The 13979-nt window shown below is 42.4% G+C and overlaps 1 protein-coding gene across 4 annotated transcripts in view; it reads right to left on the bottom strand.

Annotated features, from left to right (window-relative positions):
• Positions 1-3740: 3740 nt before the first annotated feature.
• Positions 3741-13979, bottom strand: part of cd99l2 (CD99 molecule-like 2) — a 33422-nt gene continuing 23183 nt past the window's right edge. For 3 of the 4 annotated variants that reach the window (XM_083788999.1, XM_083788997.1, XM_083788998.1), the window contains 6 exons: positions 13444-13512; positions 12039-12092; positions 11050-11169; positions 10308-10373; positions 7396-9201; positions 3741-7147 (listed from right to left, as the gene is read on the bottom strand). In XM_083788999.1, coding sequence (XP_083645125.1) covers positions 9140-9201; positions 10308-10373; positions 11050-11169; positions 12039-12092; positions 13444-13512 — 371 coding nt within the window. In that variant the 3' untranslated portion in view covers positions 3741-7147; positions 7396-9139. Of the gene's footprint in view, positions 7148-7395; positions 9202-10307; positions 10374-11049; positions 11170-12038; positions 12093-13079; positions 13309-13443; positions 13513-13979 lie in introns of those variants that run through there. The other variant, XM_083789000.1, reaches the window with a different exon arrangement.

A 13979-nucleotide genomic window follows, 5' to 3' on the forward strand; every position in this document is an offset into this window, starting at 1 on the left:
AGCATTTTTGCTCAAAATGGCAGAACATCTGAGGGCGGAGCTTACTGGTCAAACCACCACCACCCTTTGGCCAATGGTCGTGGACTTCGTGTCTTCAACCGTTTGGCATCTTCGGGCTTGGCCCCCTAAATAATGCGATACTGGTATCGGTATCAGCTATCGGCGGGTACAGATACATTTCTATTTTAAACAACATCAGTAATGTCATCAGCCAAGAATTTTGATATTGGTGCATCCATATTTTGTTTTTTGTAGATGATTATGAATCTCTCAGGGTCAGTTTGACATGAACAAGATAACTGCTATCAACAACTTTCTGTAGGAATCTTTTGCTTCATTTACACACCACTTTCATAGGAAGTGGTTGCGCATACTGCCTTCACGTTTTTCTTCAATACATATTTCTGTGAGTGAAGACGGCGTGCGCTAACATTTCCTTTTCTCTGTGCTGGTGGTTCTATACACTAGCCTGGCGCGGCCAGACCAGGGGGGCAGTCAGCCAGATATTTCGTGAAGCCTCATTTGAAATCGGTAGTTCATATAATGGCCTGTTGTGGCGCTGGACTGGACCCAAAAAGCCCCATAGCTCCATAGAGGCCCATGTATTTTGGCCCAACTTCACCTAGACTGTATTACCTTAATAAACATGGTCATGAATACTTTCTTCTTCCAGTCACTAGTTTAAAGTCTCATTTCTAATGTCATAATATTCTTTTTGGAAAATTATGGTCCCATTAATAAAAGAAATGACCATAAAGTCGCGTATGTTCTGAGGGGCGTGGCTACCGTTACAGTCTATGATCGGGATTCCCCTCCCACTCAAGAGTCTTCTCCTCCCACTCGAGTCAAAATAAAAACCAACGGAGAAGAAGGGGGGAAGTCCCGCCTCGTTGTCTGGGCAGCCAATGACCAGCTGGTCCAAAACGGAGCCAGCCAATGGCCAGCTGGTACCAAACGGATCTAGAAAGATGGCGACTTACATCAGGAATTAGCATATTATTACAGGCTTCATTTTACGTTCATGTTAAACCCGGGGAACGCTTTGTCCATATTTTTTACAGTCTATGGGCCAGACTCATAGCGAGGGTTCACCGATGTTTCCTCCCATATGCGGGGAAGAATCTTCAGTGAATCCCGCTATGAGGCTGGCCAAGCCTGAGGCTAGTTCTACACAGCATTTATTTAGTTTATTTCTCAACAATGATCTGCTCACCGTTGCTCATTCAGATTATTGCACGGCTACTTAATAAAGCAATTTATGAATTGGCACAACATGTAACAAAACGATTTCATTTTCAAAAGATTTCTATGCATTTTGAGGACTTTAACTTTTGGTACATTAGTACATTTTGATGCCAAAATACCTTAGTACATTTTGAATACCAACTCTATATAGTCTTTTTGCACTGCAGTATTGATTGATGTTACACAGTATGAGTATGACTTTAAATCCTGTAGCAAAGTAATCCGAGGGGTTGAGGTGTTCATTTCACATTTCCTTAGGCACTGGTTTTCAAATGTTTAATTGCAAGGGCCATGGAGAGAGTACAAATGGAACCAAATGGACCCGTAATGGTCCATTTTGTTCCATTCGAACACTCTGTTACAGACCCGAAAGGGTCCATTTGGAACAGTTTTGGACAGTTTGGTTTCCACCCGAAAGAGAGGATAAATGATCAACTGTGAGTGTGAACAGTGTCTGTAATCTGCCTAATAATAATGTGATTCCTGAAACAGCGATGAAGACTTCGTTACATTCCACACTGAAAATAAAACAAAGAATTCAAAAGGCATCAGTCTTGCGGTTGTCTTCTTTTTGTTTTGGTTCTTTTATGATTCTTTTTTTTGGCATTTAATTGGCTTTGTTGGCAGGTTGTTCATGGCTGCGTCATTCGAAACCCTACACGGCTTGTGCAAGGATGCACTGTGATTGTGTGGCAGTTCAGCCTTAACCTGACGCTGCCAGATGAGGGCGGTATTGGGTAACCATGTTCCCCAACACAGCAATCATCTGGGATCTCTCAGGCAGTTGAGCTGACAAAAATCCGTTCCGTACCGGACCAATCAGCGTGAGCTAAGGGCGGGATATGTGCGAAACCGGACGTGAAGCTATATAGACACGTCAATATGATTGGTTGTGTTTGCACGCCCACACGGTGATAGACAGACGGTCCCATCCAATCATCTACCAAGTATCTTGAAAAAAAGGAACAGCCCCGTCATCGAATTTGCTTCCGCGATCCCAGATCCCAATAAGCTGTGAAACAAATTTGTGTAGCAAGCTTCTTGGATCTGGCAGCGTCAGGTTAGTTCAGCCTGCCACTGAGACTGAGAATGGCTAAAGTTTGAATTATTATTTATGTTTCAGTGATATTTGTTATTGTGACTTCATGTATAGTGTGTGGTGTCTAATTAATTGACTGTTAATTGCTTGTTGACTCCATTGAAGGGAGCAACTACCAGCTGTGGGGTATGGGGAACATGCCAACAGTTTGTTTAGAGAACTCTTTATTATTATGTGGATCATATTATGTGGATAATTTATAGAATATTATGTATAACACTTTAAATGTGTATATGAAATGTGATGTCTCTGGACATTGAGGAGTAACTGGGGTAATTGTGAAATCAATTTAGGGTTGGTATGGTCCGTGGGAGGGGCTTAGCCTATATAAGTAGGGAGACTTCCCACTGCCAGTCAGTCAATGCAGGACTGCAGAGGTGTGAGCACCTAGGGCCAATGTTGATATGCGGCCGCCTGTCTCGTGCAGCCCCCCCCCCCCCCCCCCCCCCACAAAGTAGCTTGCAATGCCTTCTGTCTTCACATTGACAGGCTGGTTGGTCTGCAAGCAGTGGTCATCAATTGGTCCGTGGGGCGGCAGTGGCTCAGGGGTAGAGTGCCTGGATGGTAACCGTAAGGTTGCCAGTTCAAACCCGGGCTCCCCCAGAGTTACCGTCGAAGTGTCCTTGAGCAAGACACTGAACCCCTAATTGCTCCCGATGTGCAGGTTGGTGCCTTGCATGGTTTCCGCTGCCATCGGTGTATGAATGTGTGTGTGAATGGGTGAATGTAATGCACAATCTCTGTAAAGCGCCTTGGATAAAGGCGCTATATAAATGCACCATTTACCATTTACCATACATGGAAAAATGTGTATGTGGACTAGTCCATGGCAAATTCAAAAATGTCTTAATTTTTTTTTACACACATTGTAATGTTCTTTTGGATCATAAGACTCAATTACTGAATGTCAGTGTCCATGTTTTCTTCAGAATTTGACACTGATTTACTATGCCACATTATGGAGTCCAGTAGGACAGTTCTCTAATTTTAGATTTTCAGGGACAGCCATAAATAACTCTTGAGAACTGCACGTCAAGCCAAGCTGTATGCGACTCATATCAGATTGGGGGGAAAAAAAGGTTGAGAACCATTGTTATAGAATAGATGACCTACAGTAAAAAAGAAAGAAAAATCAGACCCATCTGAACTGAGTGGTGCTGTACTGTACTTGTGCGTGCGTGTGTTAGGCTGCGCAGCAGTGACACTTGGTGGTGAGAAAATGCTATTTTCATGCTCGGACAGACCCAGCCAGCCAGGGACACACATTGCTGGGCAGTGGGCAATGGAGTGCAGGCTTCACCACTCAAAAAAAGAATACCGGATCACTCACAAACAAAAGTGTATAGAAAGGACAGGAGGAAAGGCTAAATAAAATGACTCACACATTGAGACGAGGCTCAGGGTTATGCATAACTTCTCATATTAATGTAACGCTCATTCACTGGGGGTGGGGGTTAAAAACAGAACGTCTCACTGCAGTATTTACAAGCAAACACATCAATCAACTTTCTTGTCTGCAACCTCACTCAACAAAGCAATGCTTCTATTTGACACCCTATAAAGGCTAGCTACACCCAACAACAAGGCTTTATAATATTGCTACTCAATGATCATTCATGTCGCCATAAATTACGTCATTTACAAAAATAAAAAAATAAAAAGAACAATAATCTCAAGTATGACCGTACTTCAATGAACAGGCGGGTTAACGGTTGGCCTTTAAAGGGAAACCCTGGGATATGACAGCCAAAAAGGGGAAAAACAACACAGCTTTCGCTACATTGTGAAGTGCTTCACCGTTATTTCGGTTGGTTTTCACCGACGCTTATTCATTAAGAAATGTGCTTTTAGCTCGTTGGGGGTTTTGGTCTGATTAACAACAATACTCTTTAGCTCTTGTAAATAGTGTTAATCCAATCAGAAAATAAATATATATATACAGGGACCTATTAACAGGGAATGTTTATGAGCTTCTTATGGGGTAACTTTGTTGATTTTCATCCTAAATTCCTTTGTTCTGATGTAAGATCAATTACTATTACTATTTTGGTTGAAATTATTGGATATTGGATTATCTGGCACAGTATATGGCACAGTATGGAGACGACCTCCAACTCGAAAGCCACCGTGTACGACTTGGTACGTGACTACATTCCTCACATGCGACCATTTGTAAACGTTGTTGCCGATTTCCTCGGCAACAGTTAGGCTACAGTGGCATGTGACACATTGTCGATACGGCATATCTCACTTCATAATTGGAATAGAAAAATAGCGCTGCTACCTTTTAGAAAATTAAAGCTAGTCCTTTTTCCTTGAATTCAGCGAAACTCGATTGGTAGAGCGTGTGACTTTTTACGCATTTACGGCGTGGCTCTTAGGAGGCGGAGCCGTCTAGAAGAGCGGTGTGTCTATGTGTACGGTAGATAATTTCGCAAACCACTCCACCGATCAGGGCCAAATTTATTGTGCAAGCCGCGAAGCTCACATAGGCCTATGCGTGCTCACACATTTTTCAGGGCAGAAAAAAGTAATTGATAGAATAATTGAGTAGTGATTACACATCCTCTTCATGTCTCAGTTTGATGATGTCATATATCCCAGGGCTCACCCTCATTGGCCGGCGTTTATACGCTGTAGGAGCAGCCTTCTAACGCTTCATTTTAGACACAATCGCGCGGCGGTGTCGCTTGCCGAAAACATCTCGTATTCTCGGCAAGGGGCGCCGTACTACAGTAAAGTACAGAGAAAAGAACTAGGCCTATAACGCAGTGGCATCTTAACAGAATCAACAAAATAAAAGACAGTATAAATATTAGCATGTAGTAGTATTAATAGTAGTAATAGTAGTAGTAGTAGTAGTAGTAGTAGTAGTAATAGTAGTAGTAATAGTAGTATTATCATCTTCATCACAAATCACTTTTGAAAGCTCTACCCTCACCCTTACCAGTGCCTGGTACAACCCCAAAGCGCAATGCCTTAATGCAGAGAACAATGCTGTGTGACTGTTCCCAAAGGAATGCAAATAATTAAATTGCTATAACCACTTGAACCCTATTATAGCAGATCCATATTCTGGGGGGAACTTTCACCCAAAATACCGGACGCACAAGCTCATCATGTGTCGCATTGCAACGTGTTGTGAGCTTGTACATCTGCTATCTTTGGTGAAGAGATTTGGTGTAACGCCACATATAACATTTATTTACCCAGTTGGTTGATTTGTTCGTGTAAGATTATTTGTTTGGGGGAGTGATATTTTCATTCCACGCCTTGGTAAAAATGTATACACCGGTAATACTTTTTAAAAATTATCCATCTATAATTGTTATCAATTCTCCTCAATAGTAGTGTTACAACACTACTTGACTATTTTTTTAGCGCAACAATGCTCTGCATTAAGAGGATTTGAGGAAATCCAGGCCACTTCTTAACAAACCCCTTCTGTCTTCAACACCAAAAAGCAGCTCTTGGTTATTATAGGCAAAGTCCTTAATAAAACCAATGCCAGTTCTTTAGATGGACACTATAAAAACACGGCTTCTACTTATACACAAAGTATTAAGTCGTTGCTGTCGGGCAGAAACCTTGTATCTCCATTTTTCAAGTTTGGATATTATGTTATAATGCCTCACTTCATCATTCAAGAACGTGACACAAAAGTCATGAAAATATCCTACAAACTCACAATGCGTCACATTGCGATTGTGAGCATGTAGCTCGCTATTTCTGCTATTATAGAGATATTAAGTGAAACTGGTTAAGTGTGTCTGTGGGTTTTATAGAACCAATGAAAAGTATTACGGTAACAAAAGCATTGGATCCATTTATCCATTTCCTGAAAAGTAACAGTTTTGGACATACAAGGCTTCCACCCAACAGTTACGGAGAATAACTTCTTTTTACCGAACTGCAGAATTCTCCCATTGAGGGCAAGGCAATTATATAAAACGGTATTAATGTTACAAAAGACTTCAGAAGGATTATACAAGAGAGACACAAAAGGGACATTGATTTTTTTTCTTCTTCTAAAACACCACATAAACTGAAGCTCATGTTCGAAGATTTACACCCCCTGGGAGCCCACATTAATTATGTCCCCTAGAAACATACAGTGGGTTCCAGGGGGAACCTTTGTAAAAGAACAAATACATTACCAGGGACACCAGAGAAAGACTAACCAGGAAATACGGTTCAAGGAAGTTTGGTTCAGGCATTGAAGGGAACCTTTGCCAATTTTCTAAACTAAATCCCAGTGTTCTGGTGTGAGAAAATCTGTAATATGATGTGGCAAAAAATAATCTCTACGTCTGTGTTTGCAGAAAATGTTGATGTCACGAAACAATGGCATCAAACCAAGATGGTGAATAATGTGTGGTCGACTCTGGCGCTGTACGTTTAATCCCATTTGACCACAGGGGTTCATAGGTCGGCCAATGTGCTGGAGGTAGTTTGTGACGAGGGCATGCGGTGACCACACAAAACCGACAACCGTGCATGTGATTAATTATTGCCACAATGATGGAGGAGTATATATGCGCTGGGTGAGAAACTATACAGCAGCCATATTGGAAAGAAATAGCTTCTTCCTCTTCCTTCACAAGACTTACCAAAGACGTCAATTAAGGCTCTGTTCCATTTCATGTACAGTAGTAGTAGCACCACAGTGGATCTCAAACCGTTTAATTTCAAGGATCCCTTGGACCCTGAGTCTGAGAGCGTACAAAGGGAACCAAATGGACCCATAAGGGTCCTTTTTGTTCCATCTGTTCCACTCTTGAGTTTAACACCTTTTAACCCATTCTGACCGGGCACCCATTTTGGTGTTAGCATCATGTCATGCTTTACCTATTGAAAAATAGCAGATCTACAAGCTCATATCGCGCCACCGAGTGGCGCGATACGAGCTTGTAGGTCTGCTATTTTTGAAAAAAAGAACGACTGACATTTTTAGAATCTGATCTCAGGTCAGAATGGGTTCATCAGACCAGTGTGTGTCCAGTGGAAAACATCGTATGAATCTGATCTCAGGTCAGAATGGGTTAAGGGACATTTAGAACCCCCCTCAAGGAACCACGAGGGTCCCTGGACCACACTTTGAGAGCCACTGGTGTAGCAGAGTGTTTCCAGTGATCCAACATGCACAATATCAGCGCCATATGCCTCTGTTTGACCATGAATAGAACAGAGCCTTCATTAATAGTATCATCGAATGGTAGGAATTATGGAAGAGGCCAATTTCTCTCAAATAGCTGCTGTGCATAGAGCCTATTGAAATGCATGGCCGATGATTCCCATCATAGCGTAGATTACGTAGGCCTACTGTACACGCATGACAACATTTCACAGAGAAATGCACAGAAGACATATAGCCTATAAGGTCCTTTTTTCCACCCTTCTCTTTTTGCCACTCGGTATTATAGATATCCTCCGATCAGAACAATGCGCTTTAGGTTGAGAATGGGAAACGTTTCCCTTATTAACATTCAATTTGGATCATCGCACATTGACAATGATTCTTTCCTGTAGATAATTATAGGCACTGTCCAATGACTGCTTCCTTCTTTAAGGTGTCAAAGCAAATCCACCAATCAGGCTGAGACGAGGCTACTTCCATTGAAGTATAGCCTCTCTCTCTCTATCTTTTTCTTTTATATATATATATAAAGATTGCCTAAATGTATAACACAGTGGTTCCCAAACATCTTCCGGATCAATTCCATGATAATCCATGCTTGTACTTGTACTTGAACCCTTCTTTTTGGACATTTGTGTAAACAGGCAGCGTTAGTGGTGTTTCAACAGTCTAATAAATAAAACAGACATACAAGTATCTATAATGTACATGTTCACTTGGCAGGCTTTCATAGTGTGGATTCACAGCAAAATCCTCATTTACCTCCGCAAGTGAACCAAAATGGACCCTTACGGGTCTCTGAGATTCGTTTTTTAGTACAGTGTGTAGATTGGAGTCCTATAGAGATCAAAGGGGGGTTCCTTCACGTTGAGAAGGCTTTGCTTCACTCGCTGAGTTAAATGAGAGGATTTCGCGTTGCTGGGTAGAGTTCAAGAAGTGACCGGCTGGTCAACGGACATTCTAACAGGCAAGAGTTGTGTTATGTGGGGATACAGGAAGAGAGGGAAGAACCTGGGAAGTCTGGGCATCTCATTGTGAAATTGGCCATGTACCCTTCAACAATCCACAGGTTTTGTAGCAATTATTGAAATATTAGGCTTTAAATATCAAACCTTCAAACTTGTTTCAAATCATGTATACCTTTACATTATTTCAGGCCATTTTCCAAAGCATACATTTAGTTCTTTAATTTGTATTTAGCTTTTTCATATCGGGCCAAAAGAGTAGCCAATTGGACATGGAGGTGCCCAGACAGCCTGCAGGTGTACCACACCCTTCCTGTTACTGTTATGTGGGGGATGTGTGAGGGGGTCAGATTTGTCTCCCAAGAAAACAGCAGGTGGGCTCTAGAAGAGCCTTGAAAGCAGGCTAGAACCTCAGCTGGGTTCAGATTGTTGGTGGAGCCAGCGTCTGTATCTCCACGGTTCAGTGAGCAACCAGGAGGTATGAATGTCCTTCACAAAGCGGTGCATGACCTTCATATTGACAGCATAGTGCGTGTGTGTGTGTGTGTGTGTGTGTGTGTGTGTGTGTGTGCGTGTGTGCGTGCGCACGCGTGCGCGTGTGTGTGTGTGTGTGTGTGTGTGTGTGTGTGTGTGTGTGTGTGTGTGTGTGCGTGCGTGTGTGCGTGTGTGCGTGTGTGCTTGTGTGTGTGTGTGTTAGACGGCGTTCTCTTCGCTGGGAGGCTCGGCGTTGGCGGGCTCCAACAGCGTCTGCTGAACTGCAAGAAAATATATAAGATAAGATTCAGACAGGAAAAGCACTCACGTCAGAATCGATTAACCGTTAGATTTTAGCGTAAAAAGCTCCGCTTATGGGAGATGTTCTCCGAATTTTATCTAAACAGCAAGCTAAGCGAAATCAGGGAACGTTAAGCAAAACCCCCCCATGGGTATACACAGGAACAGGCACATATCAAGACAGTTAACGAGATCAACTTGAGTCACGCAAACATGCAACTTGAATGCATTTCAACATTAAAGCCAATAAGCCATAGAACATTGAATCAGATTAGAGCTATATGCAACATTGAATTTCTAGTTTACTAGCACGAGAATTTCAGTTCGACATTCAGTTTGCAAGTTTGAGCAATACGACAACCCCAGAATCTGTCCTAATAATATGGATGACAGGCTTCAAGTGGCTAAATGAGGCAAGGTACACACTAAACAGCATCGCAATCTTAAAGGACCTATAACAAAAAATTCAACTTTTTCATTTTCTTTTGTGTTTTTGGGGCTCCCATATGTGTTTTCTATCCCCACAAATAACCAATTTTGAACAATCAGGCTTTCATATCACGTTTTAATGGAAATTGCTCTCAGAAACAGCTCGACTGATTTTGGTCTCATCGTGATGTCATCAATGTCACCCTATTTTGTATAATTCCTCCTTTTCTTCAGTCTTCAGTTGCAAATTTGCATTTCCACTTTGTTTACAATGTCCACCATTGTTGATTTTCCAAGCTGGCATGGAATGGAATCAAGCCTGGTTTTATCTAGCATGAGTATTATAATGACTCAAATATTAAATAATCTGCATATCAGCACCCTCTCCACCTCAGGACATTGTGGTACTGCAGCTAAAACTGCTTTCAAAGTCCAGAAAGAATTGACAAGGCCTGGTTATATCAGTGGTGATTGAGGCTCAAACCATTAGAAATAACTTTGAGGGACATAGACAATACGATTATTAGATATTAAAAGCAGTTTTAAAATGCATGTTATTTGCGCTTTAAAACAAAAAGTGCTGGGGGAGGAGATCACGACAGACGGACGGACGGACGGACGGACGGACGGACGGACGGATGGTCGGACGGACGTTTACCTTGCGGTTCTGTAGCTACCACAGCTTCAGGGTTCTCAGCTTTCACCATGTCAGTGTTCAAGCTCTCTGGTGGAGGGACAACAAAACAATGCAACATCTCTTGGCAAGGAGAGGCAAGGCAGTTTTGTTTGTAGCACATTTCAACAACAAGGAAGTTCAATTTACACTTTTACTTAAGTAAAAGTATCAATACTGCAATGTAGAAATACTCTGTTACCAGTAAATGTCGGAATTGCAAATCTAAAAAGTAAAAATGTATGCAGATCTGCCCCATATCAAGTTTTCAAATGTATACAAATCACAATGTCACAAATTCATTGCGATGATGCGACACATTGTGATCTTGTAGATCGGCTATTTTCAAATGGCCGGAATGTATATTGTAGGGCCGAAGTGGTTAATGTATGTTTTGTGATAATAATAACCAAAATCTGCAAAGTAACTAGTAATTAAAGTTCTCAAATAAATATAGTGAAGTAAAAGTACAATGTAGTGGAGTAGAAGTAAAAGTATTGGAAATTGGAAATACCTCAACGTTTTACTAAAATACAGTTACTTTCCAGCACTGGTAGACAGAACACTGCAGTAATGCAACGTGTCGCGCTGTGACTAAATCAACCGTAGATTTAGTCGACTAAAATCTTACGATGTTTAGTTGACTAAAACTAGACTAACACTAAGGCATTCCAGGTGACAAAAATGTGACAAAAACTAAATGAAAACACTGATGTTGTGTCCTCACGCTGTATGCTGAAGCAGAACTTCTTCTTCTGGTAGGAGATGTAGCTGCTGACCGCGCCCACCAACGCCATGGCAACCGCACTCACAATCCCTGCGATGGTCCCCGTCTCTGCCATGTTGTCTGAAAACACACACACACACACACACATAACACGCACGCATGCGGGCACACACGTACGCACGTGAGCACGCACCTAGGCACGCACATAAGCATGCACGCACACACGTGCCGGTACATGGATGCATGGTTTATATGCATGCATGCATGCACATAATAATAATAATAATGTTGAACATTTAATTATATATGAATGCACTCGACCGGCTTTTAGAGGGCATTTTTTCCATACCCCCTACTATAGACCTAAATTAGAAGGTCACCGTTAATTGCAACCGCAGGTCGCAGTTAACTATGGAATGTAGCATTTCCCGTCAGTGTGTGTGTTGGTTGGTTGGTTGGTCACCCCGGGCAAGCCCCCATAGGCCTATATGGTGCCCAGGTCATCGGGACATCACGTGACATCATCAGGGATGCATAGTAAATGCGACCTGCTGTCGCAGTTAAGACCATATATGGAGATCCCTGATGTCATCAATATTGGCCAGCAACTATAATTGATTGATTGATTGAAATTTGTATTAACAGTTTGCAGAATTACAGTACATTTCAGCACAAACTCAATACAAAGACTGTTAACTGTGAGTGGACGACCCAATAAAGCGTTACACTTGTTTACAAGAGGGTCCACAATGTTCAAATCATCAAAACATTTAGAGACGTACAAATAGACACTTCTATATAGCCAACGAACAGAACAGGAATTCATCATAAAGGAGGTCAAAACGGGGAAAATAAACATATACAGTGAGGGGAAAAAGCGTGGGGGGGGATTCAGATTTTACGGGGGCCAGTTTTGAATTGCAGCCGTCCTTAGGGGCCCTTTGGGAGACACACTGGAGACACGCTTAAAGATTAAAGAGTAAACTTACCATAGTTCTCATCAGATTGGTCCATTGTATCACTACCAGCACCGGGCTGACCACCTGGAAGCACAGTGACATTGTTTCTGGTCAAAACATCCACCAACTAAATCTAAGCTGCATGTCTCTTGGGTCAATTTATTTGACTCTCTTATTACTGACTCCCTGACTGCCTTATGCAGTCTCATTACTGACTTATTGTTATGCTTTTTTTTGTTAATAATTTTTATCCCCATTTTTCACCCCTGTGTCAATCATCTAATGTGATCCTGGGCTCTACACACCCTCCACCAACCTAGTCCCCATATATGGGGGACAAGGGGAGAGCAACGGACTTGAACTCATGCTTCCTTCATGCCTGAGTGTCCAAGTTGCTCCTTTACACCTGACAGGGGGGAGTTTCCCTGGTTGGACGTAGCCCGTGGAAGAAACACGTTATTCCAACCAGTTCCTTTCCCCTCCATCAGGCGCCCCGGCTGGCCGGGGGGAGGCAGTTTAGTGACCAGGATTACTGCATGTTTTTTGTGAGGGTACCTACCCTAGGGGACACGGGGAGAACATGCAAACTCCACACAGAAAGGCCCTTTCGCCAACCCCGCCTTCGGGTATGGGCACTGATGACGCGGAGGAGGAAACACGCCGCTTTTGTTATGCTTTTGAAGTTGTGCTGTGGTCCTATTCTTGTTGTATAGTGAGTTGCTAATCCGTTTCAGGTGCTCATACTACATACATGTACAGTAGATACACACAAAGCCAGTCATAGAAGCGGATAGTGCCGCTTAAGGAAGTTGTGGTAGTTACGGGTAAAGAATATCTAAAGTATACTAGTACCTACATAGAAACAGAGTGCATTACAAAAGTGCAGCCGGGTGAAAAGCTAGTCAAAGGCTGAAATTAAAAGTTTAAAACTTTCTCTTGGAGTAATCTAGGGAACTGACTCGTTCCATAGCTTTGGGGTGTAAGTGATCCAGGCTGTCTCACAGATCTTTACAATGCTTTTATTGAGAACACAATAGACCAACACAGTGGATGATGCAGTGTTCAGTTAAAGCAGTGGAGTTAGCAATGGAGATCAGTCCTTGTCCATAATACGTTTTGTAGGTGAGGACACAGTCAAATCCATCTGAAACTCTAATCCAGCTAAAACTGGATTAGCATGTGCTCTGTCTCTCCACTCTCTCCTCTTGGTTTCGGTTCTGCAAAACCCAGCTTAAGCCCAGCTTCAGTCTGGCCTTATCCGCACTCATCTCATCTGATTTCAGCTCATATTCTGTTATTACTGTTTAATGAAAAGACATTGTATGCAAAAATGAATGAATGAATGAACGAATGAATACTAAAATGAATACTAAAATGAATACTAAAATGAATACTAAAATAACTAAAATTAGTTAATTAGTTGTTGTTTTTTTACCTTTGCCCTTGTCGGGTTTGTAGGTGTCGTCTTTGCCGACGTTCGCCAGGTCGTCGTCAGAAAAGGAACCTGAAAAGGGGGGATTAGCAGCAGTGAGCACGCACAGAAACTGGCAACCCAACCACCCACACGCACGCACGCACGCACGCACGAGCTGTTCCACCATGCGAGACACGTGTGCTGTCGGGTTGTCAGCGTTTCTCGGAGCCCTAGCTGTGCAGGGTTTCAGTCCACACGCATGTGAACTGAATTCAGAACAGCTGAGAGAGGAGCCCGGGCAGGGAGAGCGAGAGAGAGGACAGAAAAGTTGCATCGCACTCAGGAAATCACTCAACCTATCTTCATATAATTGGTCCTCACTAATGTTCATGATAAAATAGCAGCATTTGTTTCCTACTCTTTCCTATGTCTGTGTGTCATAGGAGGGGCTGTGGGGCAGTTCAAAAACTCAGTGACATCATCGATGGGTAATCCAAGCTAATAGAAACTCCAGACTTATTCCTGAAAATGTACCATGCCATAATGGAAGCCGATGA

This window comes from Protomyctophum parallelum (assembly GCF_964188405.1).
Source record: "Protomyctophum parallelum genome assembly, chromosome: 18".
In the NCBI taxonomy this organism is placed as follows: domain Eukaryota; kingdom Metazoa; phylum Chordata; class Actinopteri; order Myctophiformes; family Myctophidae; genus Protomyctophum; species Protomyctophum parallelum.